General features: G+C 41.6%; 1 protein-coding gene across 1 annotated transcript; it reads right to left on the minus strand.

The window, feature by feature from the left end:
- Nucleotides 1-841: 841 nt before the first annotated feature.
- On the minus strand, nt 842-17,719 carry SMPD4 (sphingomyelin phosphodiesterase 4). The gene is made up of 19 exons (XM_030460635.1): nt 17,547-17,719; nt 17,187-17,273; nt 16,579-16,721; nt 16,371-16,446; nt 15,069-15,177; nt 14,693-14,745; nt 14,042-14,193; nt 13,170-13,302; nt 12,451-12,522; nt 8,966-9,055; nt 6,340-6,485; nt 5,866-5,956; nt 5,058-5,158; nt 4,616-4,779; nt 3,755-3,960; nt 2,956-3,189; nt 2,085-2,216; nt 1,816-1,944; nt 842-1,365 (listed from the first exon to the last, which is right to left on the minus strand). Exons 1-19 carry the CDS (start codon nt 17,583-17,585, stop codon nt 1,039-1,041), a joined length of 2,484 nt encoding a protein of 827 aa, XP_030316495.1. The 5' UTR covers nt 17,586-17,719; the 3' UTR covers nt 842-1,038.
- Nucleotides 17,720-18,894: the final 1,175 nt, after the last annotated feature.

Below are 18,894 nucleotides of genomic sequence, written 5' to 3' on the forward strand. Positions count from 1 at the left end.
AGTAGTGTCAAGACTTGCTATGGCCTTCGTAAATCTGTGTGGTATCATCAGTTTTAGGATGTTTTTAAGTGTGGGTACTTAGTAAGCACTGACTGAGGCAGCAGAATGCTATCAGTATTTTGTACATGAACTAATGCATTATCTGCTTGTTTCTAATGTAATAAATTTATTATTATTCCTGTGTTGGATGCTAACATTGTGCTGCTCTTCCCATGTCGATCCTTAGAACCCAGCTGTATTGTGTCCATTGGCTGATGGTTACTTTGTTTTGTGGTAAGTGAAGATCTAAATGCTTTGAAAGTTAGGGGAGGAGATCATAAATCCTCTTTGTCCCATGCATCAGAATCTTTACTCTCCTGATAGTGAACTGGAGAGCCTGGTCAACAAGATTAGTAATGGTACCTAAAAATGAGAGATGTAGGGTTTTCTAATTGGTAATACTAGGTAGCTGACTGTTTCCTTAGGGAAAAAGAACCAGCACCAGTACAATTTGAAATATATATAATAAGTCATAATTAGAAATGAGAATAGAAACAGGTAAGTTTTTTAAAGATATTGCCAGGGTCTAACACTGAGACATTTATAGCATCTATTCCTAACAGTTTGGTTAAAACATATCTGGAAATGGGTGCAAAACATGCATATCCCTCAGCTTTACAGTGACTCTCCTAGTACAGTTTTCAAAGCTGTCACTGCACTGCCTTTCAGTTTTCCTTCAAACAAGGTGTCATGAGATATTAGTCCTCTTTTGCATATGGCACAGTTCATTTCACTATTATAAATACTACTGGCTTATTCTTCCCCCCCAAAAAAACAACCATTCACTAGATTCCATAGGAATGCTTTTATAAAAATAAATTTTACTTGATTATCTCCACAAGACCACATAATTGTTTATAAAACTCAATTAACTTTAGTATTAAGAAAATACTTTAGGAAGATCTGATATGATTATGATAATTGAAACACTTTAGTCACTGAATCCCAAGCTCATCCTTAAAACATTTATTTTTACACCTGTATGCTGAGAGATGGAAATCAGTGTTCATGTGGTTTCCATCCTTCAAAGAAAAAGGTCATTATTATGGCATAAAGGAAATATCCAATCAGGATAATGAATGTGCAGCCTATTGGCCCAATGTGAAACCAGGATGCAACGAAGTAGATTATCAGCAAATAAGTGAGAGTCCTGTAGCTAGCTAAAAATCTCAGACTGATTCTTGGTCCCCAGTTCTGGTTTGTTCTGTCCTTCACCACCGGACTATACCTGATTTTCTGCATGAGCTGTGGGTTGGTAAGATGATACTGACAAAGTCTGCCAACAAAATCTTCCCTCGAGCAAAGTGCTTCCATCTGATCAGCAAACTGAGGTAAGAAAAGTTTAAGAATTAGTATTGTTCTAGAACTACTGTCATAAAGGAAGAGTAACTTACTTCCCAGTTTTCTTCATTTATAGGGTGAGGATTATAGGAAATAGAAGAAAAAAAATCAAAATGCACTTTTAAATAGTAGAACTGTTTTAGTGCAGACTTGCCTTTCATCTACTGTATTTTTAAGAAAAGGATTTGCATTTCCTGTTTGGGAAACATTCATTCTGAATTATATTCCCTTTGTTCAAGCATAAAGAGTATATTTGGAATTTTATTTATTAACGTTTCATGTAGGAAAAGCAGAACAGGTAGAGAAGCAGGCATGGTCCTATTAGGAAATATCCATCTAGACCACAATAAAGCAAGAACAAATGAGTCATAGATGTGCAGGTGAGGAGCAGGAACATGCAATGAAGAACAGCAAAGCAGGCAGAGCTGTACTCACCCTTTCGTTGAGCACTGAGGACAAGCGGAACAGGAGGCGGACAAGGGTGGCATTTTCGTAGCTCCGGATGGGCTGGAGCTCAGTGTCTCCCTGATACTGTACCTCAAACCTACGTAAGCCATTTATCATCTGCAAACAGGAAAAGAAACCCCTTATCCTCTAGCTCCTACCTGGAATGCTTTTCTACACACACCTCTTAGCCCCAGATGAACTGTGTTTCTGTTGAGGTAGAAGGACAACTTGTTTTTTCAAGAACAATCTTCTCTCACCTGGTACCTGCCAAGGGGTGTAAGGATGAGGCCATCCTCGCTCTCAATGCAGTCTGGAAGCTGTTTCTTCCCATTCTCATCTTGAGCTGTCCCACACTTCATCATCATCTGTGTCAGCTGGGCTTCATTCAGCTGCTCGAGAATAACACAGTCCTAAAGCAAGTGGTTGCTCTACTCCCTTCTGCTGCTTCATTCTCCCTCCCCAAACTCCTCAGCAGTGGAAGCTTTGACAGCCAGCAAAGGTACCAAGGACTGCTTAACAGCACCTCAGCTGGACATTAAAAGGAGATAAGTCTCTAGATGTTTTGTCTGTGCTCCTGAAGTCCAAGAGGTATGTTCTGGTTACTCCTTGAGAGCTGTCAAATAGCTGTCTTTTCCTAGGTCAATTCTGTATTAAGGGCATGTGGCTGACAAAAAATAATATATTCTTTTTAGTTAAACCAAAGAAGCAGCCTGCTTCTAGTTCATCCATTCATCTATAGCTGCAGTTACAGTTTGTATTTTTATAGTTCTTTGTATTTAGAAGATACTGGACTGTTTCTAAAATTCAAGCTGTGTCTTGCCTGTTTATAAACATCAGAACAGGCACAAAGAAATAGGGTTTGTATAATCTAAACTCCAAAAGACTGCTCACTTGAAACAAAGCCAGTTTAAATATTTATAAATTAAGAGCATCCAGCTCTATCTATACTGAAAGTGGTTTTAAAGTGGTCAGGTGAAATCAGGCATAAAAGCCTAAGAAAATTTGCTGGCAGGGTCTCTGGATGGTTTTGTGACCCCACAAAACAAGACTGACAGAAGTTTACTCAACGAATCCTGACTCTTGTTCATGCTGCCACACAGAGAAAGTTCTTAGAAGGACACTACATACCTTGAAGATTTCACACAAGTATTCCAGTGCCTTCTCTAAATACTCGTCTGTTTTTTTGATGCTGTCTTGCCCAATTTCATCAAGGTCATTGCCTGTGTAGGAACCATTCATCTCAGATGGTGTAAATCTAAACCAAGAAAAGAAGGACTGGGTAGCTGTGGTCTCTGCTGAATGGTCTGAGATGGATTTTGCTGTTTGCTGTGCCTGACAAATTAATTGAGCCAGTTTTAACACCTAAAACAAATAAAGAAAAATGTGTGGGACAAACATAAAGCACCACTAAACATCAATACATGGATAAAACTGTTCCTTGGCACCTGGCAGTGCAAGCAAACCCAGCAAACTCACTCCTTGCTCATACAGACTTGTGTTAAGACTGTCTGCTGGATTTTCAATAGGGCAAAAGTAGTTCTTTGCTGTTGAAGCATTTAAGAATTTCAATGCTGCTTAGGTTTTTCAGCTGCTTTTTTTTTTTATCTGGCTGGCAGATAGGTACTAATTAATATAATGAATCAGAAGTTCACAGTCGGTGTGTTTGAGAGGAAATGTTTGCAATGTACTACTCTGAAACAGCAAGCTGTTACTTTAACTTCTTGTTTAGCAAATTAGCAAGGAGATTATTACAGCTGTGCTGAATTGAGACCCATTCAATGGTGCCAGAAGTTGTGATCAGTAAATTCAACTGTACAGTAGAGCAAGGTATAAAGTTTTCCACTCAATTTCTCATAATATGGATGTTCAGCACTGAGAAAACACCTATCAAAGTAAAAAGACAAGTGACAAGACACTTGTTGCTTACCAAATTTCTGACTTCTGGACCAAACATCTGTTTATACTGGAAGTCCTGTCCTTCCAGGCTGTAAACATGACTCTTAACTTTAAATGAAGCATCTGTAATAGTTGGAGGCCATGATGATAAGAAACTCCCACCAAGTGTGGGGGTCATGAAAAGTCGGTGCTGACGATGGGGAATAACCAGTTCTGGCTCCAGGAATAACTGTTCTCCTAGAATGTGAGAAAAGGAGGGAAGATGGCTACAAAATACTCCAGTTTTTGCTACAAAGCATCCTAAGTCTGCTGGGCAACTTTCCTGTTAGGTAGGCAGGTAGTTCTAGGGGGAAAAGAACTTTTTCATTACCTATTTTCCATTTAATCCTCTCCACCCACAGCAGAAAATGTTAGAGTGCATTTAAATGCAGACAGCAGTGTAAGCCTGAAACTGTTTTTCAACAGAGGCAGTGGGGAATCATGACACTTCAGACACTTGTCAAATCTTGCTTCTCCCAAATTTACTGTATCCTAATTATCCTGAAGTGCATATGTGATGAGCTGTTTTGCTAAGTATAGATACCTTCAGAAATGTAAGAAGTTTCAGTCCTAAGGTAAATAACTAATAAGGGAAGTGTAAGAAAAATGTACTAAACTGTGTCATTTATTCTTTGAAGACGAATCATGGAATGAAATCTAAATGGTGGTGGTTAGAAAAGAGCTCCAGACATAGTAAACCAATATGACAAACATTATTAGAGACTCTGAATGGCAAAACAGCATGCAAAGCAGAAAGGTAAGTCTGTCCACCTTAGTGCTTGAGGGGCAAGATGTAGTCATTGTGATGAAAGACTGAGACAGGACAGCATAAGATGTCAAAATATCCATTTACCTTTCAGGATCATTTCAGCTAGATTGGGCTGAGCAAAGACCTTGGCTACTCGGAACACCATGAGTGCATTTTTTGGACTGACCAGGTCTGTTCGAAGAGCTCTGTTCAGAAATCCTACAAACAGCTTAGTGTACATAAGTAGATTTTCTTGAATGAAGGCAGCCCTGTCAAAGTGAGTACAGGATTTGTGAGTACAGCTATTTAAATAATTGTTATTTTGTCTTCTGCCAAATGAGTCATTAAGGGAATGCTTTATACTGTCTCTGGAAACATTATTTGCACTGAGACAGAAGAGTACTCCCTTCAGAACAAAACCTTGTAATGAATCATCTCTGATCTTGTATGAGAAGCTAGGCTGGTGGTTGCTTCCTGAAATTCTGCTGTTTTACTCTGTATAAAACTTGATGCTTGGTTCAGATTCCTCAGTTAGTTTCCTCCTTACCATTTCTCTGACACGACACGAGGCACAGACTCTGAGCTCTGTGGTGGCTTTTCTGGAGCATACCTCCAAGGCTGCAAGTAACTTAACCACATCTCAAGAACCTAAGCAAAATCACACATAAAAACATGTGAGTATCAATACTTCTTTTGAAAGGAAGACAGAAAGGGGTTTTTGTTTGTTTCTATTAAACCTGGTATTATCTTGGGGACACCTTCAAGTTTCTAGGTATAAAAACCTGGTGTAAATGTCTCTGCAAATATTTCTTCTGACATTCTGCCTGACATGAGCACCTCAGACACTGCAATATAGCTAACTATAGGTCTAGTAAGCAAGATCTAGCCCTGTTATGTTCTGTATTTTTAAAGTCCTATATTGATTGCCAGTAGTCATGGTCTGATGCATTTCTTTTCTTGCTTGCATTTGCAGGAATTAATATTTCTAGTATCTTGCTGTCAAAAATTAATATAATTACTTTTGTTTATGAACTATCATATTAGGTAAAATAATAAGAAATCAGGATCTGTAATAATACCTGTTTTAAAATTAACACCTGCTTCTTTTTAATCAACAGCAATATTTAGTGTCAAGAAAATCAGCCAACAAGATACATTCAGTTCTCACCAAGATACATTCAACTTCTTTCTTACATCTAATTGACACTCTTAATCTTAACATTAAATGTACATGTTACATGAAGAATTTCACTGCTCTAGAATAAAAGATTTAAAGACCAAGAAATAGCTGCTAAAGAGCAATAACTAATTATTGCTTCTGTTGAGAAGACTTAGTAAGATAAGCAGGTACATACAGCTCTGAAAGATGCATCCAGAGGCCAATGGCCAAAACAGTGTTGCAAAAAGATATAAAGCTTCTCCTGTACAAAACGAGGAATTACAACCCTGCAAATAAATGCAAATACAGTCACATGTATAAACCAGCAACTTTTTAAAACAAACCCAACACACTTCCACAAATGCAAATTCAGAAAGGACTGACCCAAACTTGTTCTTTCTGAACTGGTTACTTCTGACCATTGGTAGCATTTCTCTGACTTGCACCAAGATACAGATCATAGTGTAACAGCAAGATATCCCCCATCCTCATGCTGCCCCCACTCTCATCTTGTGGATCTGAGGAACTTAATCCATCAGCTCTCATGTACTTTCAATAATGTACTGCTGCCTTTAGCCCTCAAAATAACCAAATTCAACTTTTCAGTGAAAGCAGAGCTTTTCAGGGAGAAGCTCTATACATTTCAGAGACAGGCTGTTCATATACCTACCTTTTAAACTCCTCTAGTGGGCTGGCTGTGTGGGAGTGGGCTGAAGGGGAGAGAGGCTCTGGTTTCAGGCTGTTGCTGAAAGCATGCAGATGTTTCACAAGCAGTCTTACCACTAGCACATGCTCTTCAGTAGGCTTAAATGACTCCTAGATTCAAAGCAAAAGACAGGGAGATGAGTATCACGTGCTAAATGGTAATCCAGGAAACTTATATTCTTAGATCAGAAACTGAAATACAAGAAATGCTCTCTTCCTTCTAGGTTCTTCACTGTAGTTTGGTGCCACCTGATTTTAGACAGACTTGCTCCCCAGGACAAGCTGCATCCATCTTCTGCCATCAGTTTACTAAGAAACAGTACTTCATCTTTTATAATATAGTTGTAAGAAAAAGAATCTACAGTACTCTAATGCACTGAATTTCAGGCTAGCATTAAAGAACAGAATAACCTGAAAATTTCAACTTACCCCTTCCTGAAAAAAGAACATGCAGCCTTTCATATTATGACTGTAAGTTCATTGCTGTGGACAGCACAACAGATCCTTTACTTATGCTTTTGCTGGCTTTACTGAGTTCTCCTTCCTATGCTGGTACTCATCTGCCTTATAGGAAATAATAGTCCTAGAAAGAGTTACGGTAAGAATAAAAACTGCTTCAAGTCCTAAGTGATCCTGTTGCTTTTAGCATTGTGAGTAGAAGTAGCCTGGGTGGGAGTAGCAGAAGGAGTGATGGTGAGGCACAGGGATGTTACTAGGAAACAAGTGAGTGTATGATAGAGAAGGGAGATGAATGAGGTAAAAAAGTGCCAGTTCTCCTGGGTGTGCCCAGCACCAGAGCTGCTCTGCTGCAGAACCTGGGGACAAAGCTCTAACTTATGCTACTGTAACCTGCTTTATGAGTAGTGAACTGATCCCAATTCACCACTGAAGGCAGATTTCACTTGTATTCTAAATTTCTCATCTGTCTCAAAACTTGAGAAGAATCTACATGAAACTAACATTACAGCTGCAAGTGCAACAGAAGATGCTTGAAGAGATTGTATTAGAAATAGTTGCAAGATGTTTCCAGAATGCCAAATGCAGCCATGCTGAGGTAAGATGCTGAACAGGGGACTGGCAGGCATTTTTATATAAAAAGCTTCCACTTTTTAAATCCATTGGGCAGTTATTGCCAGTGCTGGGGCACCAGGGAGGGAGTGTCTGTGTGTATGTGTCTGTGTGTCTGTTCTCTGCAAAGCAGATGTGTTACAATCTGGTAAAATACACAATACACTGTAAAATTCACTCCCAGAAAAGACTCAAGGTTTGATGATAGGTACAGTCATGTACTACAGCCAGACCTGAGACTTCAGAGAGAAAATAACCTGTTCCCATTTGTAATGAAGGCTGATCTGGTGTTCTTCATCAGCTGCCACTCCTGGTAAGTGAATTTACTTTCTCAGTTTATGTAAGAGGGTAGAACTCTGAGAAGCTACTTGGTCTCAGGAGCTTAGACCAGGATCTCCAAAAGGAATTAGTGAGGTTGGGTACTCTACTTGTAGGCCTTGAAAGGGTGTAATTTAAAAAAAAAACTAGGCTTCCCTTGAAAGTACCTTTTGAACCTAAAAAACTACCAGTACCAGTGTTTCTATACACTGTTTCAGGTGATGCTAGTAGTTCTTCCACTTAGTAATTCTTCTATTTTGTCTTGGTCTGGACCATTACAAACATTACTGGTTTAAAAAGTTGGGTTTTTTTTTTCACAAGTGTTTCTGTTGTCAAAACTGAGCTTACAGGATAGATGTATGCCTTTCTTTTCTTAACACGTTAATTAGATAAACATAATAGTAACAAAGGCTTAAGGACAGGTAGTTACTGTTTTCTTCTCTAAGCAGTGCCTTGAGATACCATGGTACTTTATAAAAAATAAAGGTTTAAACAGCAGGGAAATTCTTTGTATTACTAAAAAGCTTTACAATATAATACAAGCTTTATAGAGTGCTCAGCCCACCCCTTTCCCAAAATGAAGACCCAATGAATAAAGGGCTGAAGTAGGGAAAGAGGAATTAGCAATCTGTTCCAACAGGAATGTTTTTGCATGCACATTTCCTGCACAATCTGCAAATGTACCACTCGTGTGATTTTGGAAAACTGGACAGTCAAGTGCACACTGCTGCAACAAATTTAGCACTGGCCAATGCCATTTCAGTGGCTAAAAACCCCCTGGATGTTACCTACCTTAATTTTAGGTGACAGCCACGGAAATTCTGATCTTCTCTTCAGTGCAAGGTTTGCTTAAATGGCTGGTGAGGGGCAGAAATCTGCCACTGGTGGAGCTGGTTTTGGTGTCAAAAAATGTCAGTAGAGCTGACAAGCCTCTCTATGATGCATTACAAAAATGCACTGAGTTCCCAATTAGTCCTCATAATAGGGTAGGTTTTAAACTATCTTCTCCATGGCCTTTGCTAATACCTCTCAGTGTCTCTTTTCACTGAACATTTAGTAAATCTCAATGCAGTGTTTCTCAGTCAAGCTGTAAAACCACACCTTAGCAGAAAAAGCTGCTGTACAGCTAAGCACCAATACATTTTGCAGATTACATGATGGAACAAGATTTTTTAAAAGGAAACAAAATGAAAAGATGATAATACTTGGTATGCGTGGAGGGCCTGGTAGCTGGATTGGGCAGGACTACCGTGGTGTTTACTGGAGATACTGAGTCTGTAGTGGAGAACCTCCAGCTGAGACAACAGAAACAAAAAGGAAAAAGGGAAGGGAAAAAAGGAGAGAAGAGAGCAAGAGAAAAAAAAAGTGAGAATGAGCCCAAGGAAGAAGGGTGGGGGGAAAAAATGAACATCACAAATACAGTCAGGGACAACATATCACAATAACAACTGCAGCCACAGTATCCTCTTCCTTCTGGTGTTCAGTAGATGGATTCCAGAGTATTTGATACCCTTTACCAACTTGGAAATACAACTGGGAAGAGGTGTCAAAAACTTATGGCTGTGGCTGTTCTTTTTGCTGCCTTCAAAGCAAATAAGGGTAGGGGAGATGGAGCTTTTGACAAATAAATTCCCCATTTCAGAAGCCAACTGAACTGCAGTGGCAAGGATTTACACAGTTACAGTGTTTTATTAAATAATGGAGCAAAAGCATTCAATGCTTTGCAAGATTTATTAAAACTATATTGAAAGCTTTGTTGTTTCTTCCCATGCTGTTGGAGAAGCAGAGTTTGTATAGTTGGGAAGGAATTCAAATTGATACTTTCCTCCCAAGGAATAGGAAGAATAAAGGTTTGGCTTTTTCCTATCACTGTGAGCCTGTCCAGTAAGTTTCCAGTTCAGAGAAATCCTATGTCTTTATTTAAAGGCTTTTTAGAGAGGCTGCAAGTCTTGTGGATTTCCTTAAAAGAGGAAATTACAATCAGGGAAACACCACACATATATAAAAAGACAAAAGACATACAGTGTTATAACACTGAAACCTGTGAGCCTCAGCAAAATCCCTTCTTGGATGAATAAGGTAAAGGGTATTTTTTGACAATGTGATGGTGAAGAGGATACTGTAGCAGCAATGACACATGTATGAAATTAATGAAAAAACATGAAACAAAAAATGTACAGTACACAGATCCCCATGCCTATTGCCAGGCATCTAACTCTCCAGATCACACCTCTGCTGTCTTCAAACAGTCTCTACCCAACCTCCTCTAGTGTCAGTTTGGTATCTTTTGCTCTGCACTCTTAAGAGTGGTAGGATCATTTCTGCAAGCTCTCCAACTGCTCAAATGCATCATCTGCTTCAGAATCGACTTCCCTGCCATGGGAATCAGCAGGAGCAGCTTAGTGGGTGTTCCACATGCAGTGCTGGGGTCTGTGGCACCTGGCATTGGAAGGTCAGGAAGCATGACATATTACAAGGCATCTTTTCAAGGGTTCATTGTGATTACAGCAGAAGGGAATAGGAAAAGAGATGCTGCACGCTTTGGCTCTAGATCAACCAAGAAAGAAAAAAAGCAAACAGACAATGTAAAAGAAGGGGAAAACAGGTGCATTAATGGGGAAAACAGTGAAACTCAGCATAGCAAATAGTATCAACCTCAGGTTCACACTACACCCAGAAAGAGTTCAAAGCAGCAAAGTAGAAAGGAAATACATCATCTCAAATATTACTATTTACTCCCATTCCACTGTCTTCTATTTATAACAAGAAATCTGTGATGGCATTAAAAGCTTTAAGGAAAATTTATCATTTTTTGAGGTGCTTTACAGGAAAGTTACAGATCTGGCATCTGACTTGGCCCATCAAAGCAAGGAAGTCCGGCTGATGGGCAGAGAAAGAACAAGTTCTGTGGAACCTCATCCCCCTTTCCAATACAGGTATGTAGCCATTTCAGTTCACTGATGGTCAAACAGGTCTAGATCCAAGGATGAATGGTTACTAATTACTCCTCCTTCCAAATGCACAGAAGGCTAAACAGAATCAAGAATAAGGTTTAGGGTCATCTTGGGTTTCCAGTCTTAGCTCTTTAGCCCTTAGGTTAAAACAAACTTGTATGTCTGCATATTCTGCTTCCTCATTTGAGGAAGTATCAAGCAGACTGTTCTCCTTCAGCCCACCCTGAGACCAGTCTACAAAGCTTTAGCATCACAGCCTTACAACAGTGCTGTGCCCAACTGATGTGGAACCTTTCCTCAGTCATGACATCCATTTATGTATGTAACAGGGAATTCCAGTCTCCTTTTCAGGTGTTCCAACCCCCAGAGGTCAGAAGACTTTCTTTTTTACATGCCCATGATTACTTCCCAGCAATGATGATACTAAAATACCATCAGGGAATTACAGCCTCAAGTTGTGGCTCAACACACCTTGTGGAGGATCACGAGGTGACAATTTGGGAGATCCTTAAACTCTACCTAGGCCCTGTTCCACCCTAACATTGGCAGGCATCAATACCTGCTGCTCCCTAGTGTTGGAAGAGGGCATCCAAAATACTGAGGATGAATAAAGGAGAGAAGTTTAAAGCAATCATCATCATTTCTGGCCTAAGCACAGTGCTGATGCACAGAGACTGGACAGACAGACAGACCAAAGGTACTTCAAGCAAAGCCTTTCCATCACAGGTGCACAGCCATGCTGCTGGGAGACCCAAGTGGAGACTTTGCAACATCAATGAATTTGCAATTTGACCTCAACTTTAAAAGACAAAACCCATCACAGTTCAGCTCTCCAATGTTCTTCCCTAGCAAAACAGAAATGTTTGTTATTTTCAAGCCTGTGGGGTGAAGGATCAAAATTTCAATGTCAATCAACCCACTTATTGCTCTTTCACACAGGAATAAATCCTGAGTAGCTTTTATATCTGTCTTGCCTTCTATGAAAGTCCCACTGTGACCCAGAGGGAATTCAGAGGATTAACATCTTCTCCTTCAAATTCCCTTTACATTTATAATGGCTTTGATCTTAGTTTTTACATGCAGTAGTTTGTTACTGAACAGGCCACTACAAACTGCTTAAAACATTGTATTATCTGAGCAAGGACTTTTAAGATATTCTGATCTCTGTAGCTACAGAACCTGCTTCAACTCTTATGGTCAAAAGCATATTTTGGAATTTGAAACAACAAACATGTCTGATTCACATCATGCTGAAGGAAAGTTTAGTAAGGTCTCATTTTTTAGTTTGGATTTATGCTAAAAAACAGTTAAGAATCTTAAATAATTGGTAACATTTCAGTAACAATTACTATCACTGATAGAAATAAATTTTAGCTATTTTTAGCAGCTGTGTTGCCCCAGTGGGATTTAACACTGTGGTTTTATAGTAACAGTCAGTAGTAGCTTGATTATAGGTTTTCAGATTGTTGTGACCATCCCACACACTTGTCTTTTACAAAAAAAGAACAAAAAAACAAAACAACTTTTGCAATGAGGGTAAATCTGGATGACACACTTATTTACAACATCATTCATAACAGGATTAGCAGTTTTGAGACACTGATGTAGACAGTCTGCTAAATTATTTCTTTCCTTTGGACCAATATACTAAAAACTTCTCCACATAACAGGAGATTTACCCCAAGGTAAGAGGTCAACCATCACATGATGCTCGTGAATGAAGTGCAAACTATTACCTTGACATGAGGGGACTGCATTTTCTGATACATTTCCAGTGAGTAATGGTGAAGCCACATTTCAACAAAGATCTGCAAAACAAGTATTTTCTCAGCTAGGGAAAGAAAAATAATCCAGGAGTTGTGTAGCCAGTCACAAGCTAGGTATAAGGGAAGACACAGGATGTATACTGAAAACTAAGCTGTACTTGTAAATAAACAACCCCTGTTCAGAGATGTTTCAGGTTATCATTCTGTCAGTGCAAGTGACTGAGGTGGCACAGTGTGAGCACTTCCTGAGCATCAGTCATTCAGTTCAGCAGCATGGTAGGAATTTGTTTCAGAACAACTGTTAAGCTCAGATTCTCCTGTCCCTTCCCTTGATGGTGAACACAATCAATTTATCTGTGCTCAGCTTGTGTTTAAAGTGCAGAATTGAAGTAAGAATTAAAAATAAAGGTCAGGTTTAGAACCTCTTGTGAAAAAAATTAATGAAATGCTAGAGAACAGTTGTTAGATATGCAGTCTAAAAAATAATATATTAAGTGCCTTCCTAAATTACAAATTAACAGTTTCACAGTGCTGCTTTGTTTCACTAAATGAAAACAGCAGCTGCACTGCTCAGTTTCAAAAACAAGTTTAAGCAAGATGGCATAACTATCTCTGGTTTAAAAAGAAGAGATTCCACTGTTAGGAGCAAGAAATGCCAGGGGGTGTTTTCTTCCTTAAATCCAAGTTACCTGAAGCAGTGTTTCTGATCTCCAGATCTCCTGGGAAGCTGGGTCAGCATTCACAGAAGGCTGGTGGGCAATGTGGCGTTTGAGCAAGCTGGTGTGGTGCATGCCATAGGAAGTGAAAGGCACAGCTGGAGACCTGGCAGGACAAATCCATGGAAATACCGGAGTCAGGAAGCCTCAGTGCAAGTAAATAAGGTCACTGCTTTTAATCACTTGTTTGTAAACTGGAAAATGGTCTCTAAGAAGTAAAACTGCATAGTTGGTTACTCATTTCAGACTTCTGCCAGGGGTTGTCATTACCAGCTGCTTTAAACAAACTCTACAGCACTGTTCATACTGCACTGAACCAGCTTTGCACACACTTAGTGTCATGGTCAATAATCTTTTTTACTTTCTACTGTTCATTTGTTCTATTTTCCATATTTGTAATTCACCTGGTCTCTGTTTTCCTATGTGAATGATTAACAGACCATGGAAACTGGTATTTGAAATGTATTTAAAGTGCAGTTACATAAAACATAATAGCAGCTATTTATTTTTATATCTGTAGAAAATTGCTAATATGGAGAACATTTTATACTTTCAAGTAGCAAAACCAGTGTTGGAAATGTGAACTTTCCCACACTTAACTGTTTATTACAAACAACAAAAGCCTGGGTGCTTGTGTGGCAGAATTTTCACTTCAGCTTTGTTTTTCATGCCATTATCACATCAGATACAGAACTTGAGGTCAAAAATCATACAGATTCATTCAGTACATGCAGACTGCAAATAGTGGTGGTGTTTTCTACTTATTAAGAGATTTCTTTCTTTCCAACAATCCATATTTTGTAAGTGCTGTTCCCACAGTTTGCCTCCAGCACTTCAGTGATTACCTGGGAGTTGGGGAAGGGATGGCACCCCCAGGATTTGAAGAAGGTGGAGGAAGGACACTTCCTTCTGTGGGCAGGAAACACTTCAGGTACGTGTCCACCAAGATGAAATAAGCACTGTTGGAAGGGCTGACGTGATGAGTGACAGGCGAGTTCTGAAACAGACACAGAGGATACACCTGGAGTTACATCCTGCCACTTTAAGGCACTGTTAGGAGCCCATTTAGTATAAATAAGCAGAAGCCTGGTGGCTATAAAGGGTGAGTTTGGGGTAAAGTAACTAACTGTAAGAGAACTCTTGCTGTAGGAGGGAACATAACCAGTGCAGTGCTATGCACAGGCAACAATGGGAAGAGGAACCCAACACCCCTGTGCAGAGCTGTGGCTCTGACTGTATCAACAGTCTGCTGGAATGGGAAACCCACTTGGAATCTGTTGCTTGCTCTGTGCTGGACAGGCTGCTTGCCTATATCTAAGGTGGGTATTTTGTTTATTATCAAGTCTCACATCATGAACTGAGCCAAAGCAGTAACAAATTCTCAAGGTACAGATAAATCTGCTGTTAATTTAGCTGAACAGCAACTCAGCAGCCTCTTAAAGTATTGTGATGAAAGGCTGACACTTTTAAAAGGGGAAGATGCAAGAAGTACTTACTTTCTGTGTAATCAAACTAATTGCAAAGTAAAACATGTAATATTCAAATGGATCTGGAAGAACAGTCAAGGATCAGGTAATACAAAGGTTAATGTGCTCTTTTTGTATCACATTATATTAACCATAAGTAGTTACAAAACCAAAAATTGTGAAACAGGCTCTACTGAAACAGATGGGAATTTTGTTGTTGGCTTGGATACAGCCAGAAACTTCCCCACAGGGGTTTACTTTTCATTGGAATCTAAACATTTCTAATCAGCCTTAAGTCTTTAAGCTGACTGTGATTTACCATAGATACAGAATAAATACAGAAATATTCATAATCTCTGGTTTAAATATTTAAAAGGAGTTAAATAGCCAACTATTAAAAGGATACTTAGAGCCAAATTCAAACCTAAGCCACCAGATGAAGGAAACTGGACTTTGTTGTGGTATAAAGAGCATTCTGGTAGAACTTGCTCTTGTATTGAAGCCTTCACAGGACCCTGAAAGACAGAGCAATGAAACATTAGTCTGGCTGTGCCTGTTTTCCAGCAGAGAAGTTCTGCTGCATTCCAGCATTCTGGGATGGTACCAACATGCACCTCCTCAGTGGGATTTTACTGCACTGCAGTTGTTTCCTTGTGCTGATGTATCCTCCTACCTTTCTCATTGAAAATGAGTATTCAGTGTAAGAAAAAAAAAAAAAAAAGATCCTCCACCAAGACTTTTTCCAGTTGGAGTGAAATGGGAGTTCTTGTCTAAAGGAACCTGGACCTGCTCCAGCACCTCAATCTCCTTCCTAAACTGAGGGGCCCAGAACTGGATACAGGACTCAAGGTGTGGCCTCTGCCCCTGTGCTCAGCTCTGGTGAGGCCACAGCTTGAGTCCTGTGTCCAGTTCTGGGCCCCTCAGTTCAGGAAGGAGATTGAGGTGCTGGAGCAGGTCCAAAGGAGGCAACTGGGCTGGTGAAGGGACTCGAGCACAGACCCTATGAGGAGAGGCTGAGGGAGCTGGGGATGTTCAGCCTGGAGAAGAGGAGGCTCAGGGGAGACCTCATCACTCTCTACAACTCCCTGAAAGGAGTCTGGAGCCAGGGGGGGGTTGGGCTCTTTTCCCAGGCAACTCTCAGCAAGACAAGAGGGCAGGGTCTCAAGTTGTGCCAGGGGAGGTTTAGGTTGGAGATTAGAAAGAATTTCTTTACGGAGAGGGTGATCAGACATTGGAATGGGCTGCCCAGGGAAGTAGTGGATTCTCTGTGTCTGGAGATATTTCAAAAGAGCCTGGATGTGGCACTCAGTGCCATGGGCTGGGAACTGCAGCAGTAGTGGATCAAGGGTTGGACTTGATGATCTCTGAGGTCCCTTCCAACCCAGCTAATTCTATTATTCTATGATTCTATGATAAGGAGTTACTCTGCTCTGTGACTGCTGGTCTAGACTCCAGCACTGCTGGACACTGGAATCAGCTCCCCAGGGAAGTGCTGGATTCTCAACAAGACACTTTCAAAACTCAGCTTGAGAGGGTACTGGGCCATCTCATCTAAATCATGTTCCTACCAAGAAAGGTTGGACCAGATGATCCTTGAGGACTCTTTGCCTTCTAACCTGGCATTCTACAATTCTGTGATATGAAACCCTACATATAAAATGTGCACAAAATTCCAACAGCTGCAACAACAATTTTTTCAGTTACTCACTGGAAGATATGAGACTGGGAAATCATATCTGTACTCTTCTGCTTGGAGTTTGTAAACCAGCTTCATCATTGGGCCACTGCAAAGAAGCATCAGGAAGAAAACCCATGGTAAGTGCCCTCTCCTGCCTCACTTCTGTGCGTTTGTTTGCACAATGGAAAAAACTCAAACATTGGTTATTTATTCACTGAACATTTCTTGATCTGTTTACCTGGGTTCCAGGAAATCCAAAGCCACAGAATATTCAGTAGGATTTGTTCTTCCTTGCAAGCAGCGAAGATTCCAGCCTACAATGATGCCATCCAGGCTACCAAAAATGCTCTCCACCAGCCACGGGAAGATGCCATGTAATTCCTGAAGGAAAACCAGACACAGCTGATGTGTGTGACTCCTGATGTGAACAAGCTCTGTTCCAGGTACCAGAACACACAAGGATCCCACCTGCCAGCTGCTTATGGCTGTTTCCAGATATCACTGTCAGGACAGAGCTTACATTCAAAATAACCTAATATGGGAGTTCCAGGAACTCTGTCCTGGTTTCTGATGGCACTGCAGCTCCAAGATACTGACCAGCAGCCCAACCAATTATTTGTTGCGTTTTAAAACTTTTTTTTTCTTGTAAACTGAGGCTGAGTATAAACTAAGTGCAGCCAACTGACACAATCTTTTAAACACTACAGTGGTGTTTAGCTCAGGAAACATTGGGTTCCCCACTCGGGGTCCTCAAGTCTCTTGATAACAGAAACTGCAACACAGAACCCGGGAAGCTGAGAGCTGCACAATCCCCAGAGGAGGTTCCGGGAAGGCCCAGCTGCTCACCTTGGCAGGAAACTCCTCGATCACCGTCTCCAGATCGTGGCACCTCTGCACGAAGGGTTTGTTCACACAATCCGCCTTCAGCGTCGCCTGTCACAGACCAGACGGGCAGTCCCGTCACCACGTTTATCGCCGCCAGCCAGTACCCCCCCAGCCCCCACCCCAATGAGGCCGCTTCTCGAGTACAGAATTTCTACGGAAGGGGCCCAGGTGACACGGGCCGCCCATCACAAACCTGGCAGCGACCCGCGCCCCACCGGACCGGGACCGCGGGACCCCCTGCCCGACCGACTGGGCCCCGCGGGTTCGCTGAGGGCCAAACCCCCCCCCCCACGACCCCGGCCACCGTCGCTCCCCACCCACCAGCAGGAAGCTGGGCTGCTGCAGGTGCGGGACGGCCATGCCGCTCCCCGGCTGCGGATGCCGAACCGGCCCGGGAGCCGAACCGGCCGCTGGTGCCGCTGGTTCTGTCCGGCACCTCCGCGCCACCCGCTCCGGCCCGCGCTCGGCGCCCGCGCAGCCCTTGTGCGTCACCGCTGTGTCGGGGCGCGCGGCGATGACGCCTCCCCCGGGCGGCCACCGCGCCGGGCGGTGGGGCGCGTGGCGCTGTTGCCATGGTGATGGGCCCGGGCTGCGGCCTGCGCGCTGCGAGGCCTCCCCGAGGAACCGGGGGGAGCTCCGGGGGCTTCTGCTGCCTTAGAAATGAAGGGTGAAGCGAGGGGAGAGGGACGGCGGTCAGGCGGCGTGGCCTTCGGTGGTGAAGCTGTAGCCGCTGTTTGCGCAGAGATCTTGGTGCGAGCGGAGAGAGCGCCGTGTGAGCAGATTAAAAGTGGTGTGCACAAAGACCCGATTCCTGGCTGTTGAGAAGGCCAACTATCCTCCAGCCTGTGAGGGAACTTAAAAACAGTGTGGTAGAAAAAAAGATAACACTGTGGTGGAAATGTAGGACTTTAAAATAGAAGTGTGTTAAATGGCCGGAAAACTCCATCAAAACAAGGCAGCTATGATATGAGACACTTTAAAATGAACTGCACACATCAGATGAGCTACAGGGAACAGTAATTACACATTTCGAGATGAGAGAACTGATAAGGGAAGCTGAAGTCGCCAGGAAAAGGTGACAGCTGTAGAGGTAAGGAAAGTCACTTCCCAGGATATAGGGAGGGCAAAAGACCCCCCGCCTGGTTGTCATATCCCACTGGTACAGGGACAACAAAGAGTTGCTAGTAATGCAGCAGTGTGTATGAACCACAAGGTTCATATTGAGAGGGGAGCAATATGATACATTTATTTGCAACGCCCCAGTGCAAGGAAAGCAGGCAGGAAAACAATCTGCTGCTCATGTTTTTAAAAACTGGACTGCTCGTGTGCCAGTATTCAGGGAGAAAATTCCAGTCAGAGGTTTGGGAAATAATAAGATACCAAAGATGGGTATATAAATAAGAGAAAATTAACACCAGTAAACATAATTATGGGCAATAAACCTCCTCATGTGAGTTTGGTTTTGTTTGTAAGAAGATTTCTGTATTCTGACAGAAAAGATCACTGTGGGTAAAATGTAAATTTTCTTAATTTTTATGCAAGGAGATGCAGAAATAATTGAAGGAAATGGTCTGGTTTAGGTTATGTAGGAGGTCAAACAAAATGATGGGGCCTTTTAGCCCACTGCTGTCCTTAACAGTGAAACAAAGACAAAAAAAATTGTGTTAGA

This window comes from Calypte anna, chromosome 15 (genome assembly GCF_003957555.1).
Source record: "Calypte anna isolate BGI_N300 chromosome 15, bCalAnn1_v1.p, whole genome shotgun sequence".
In the NCBI taxonomy this organism is placed as follows: domain Eukaryota; kingdom Metazoa; phylum Chordata; class Aves; order Apodiformes; family Trochilidae; genus Calypte; species Calypte anna.

Bases quoted from the DNA above. Each gene is read 5' to 3' on its own strand.
- SMPD4 (XM_030460635.1), bottom strand. From the start codon at position 17,585: ATGGCCGTCCCGCACCTGCAGCAGCCCAGCTTCCTGCTG. The intron at 14,194-14,692 runs GTAAGTACTTCT...TGTCTGTTTCAG, and splicing joins TTAGTTTGATTACACAGAAA to AACTCGCCTGTCACTCATCA. The intron at 3,961-4,615 runs GTAAATGGATAT...CTCACATTCTAG, and splicing joins AGCTGAAATGATCCTGAAAG to GAGAACAGTTATTCCTGGAG.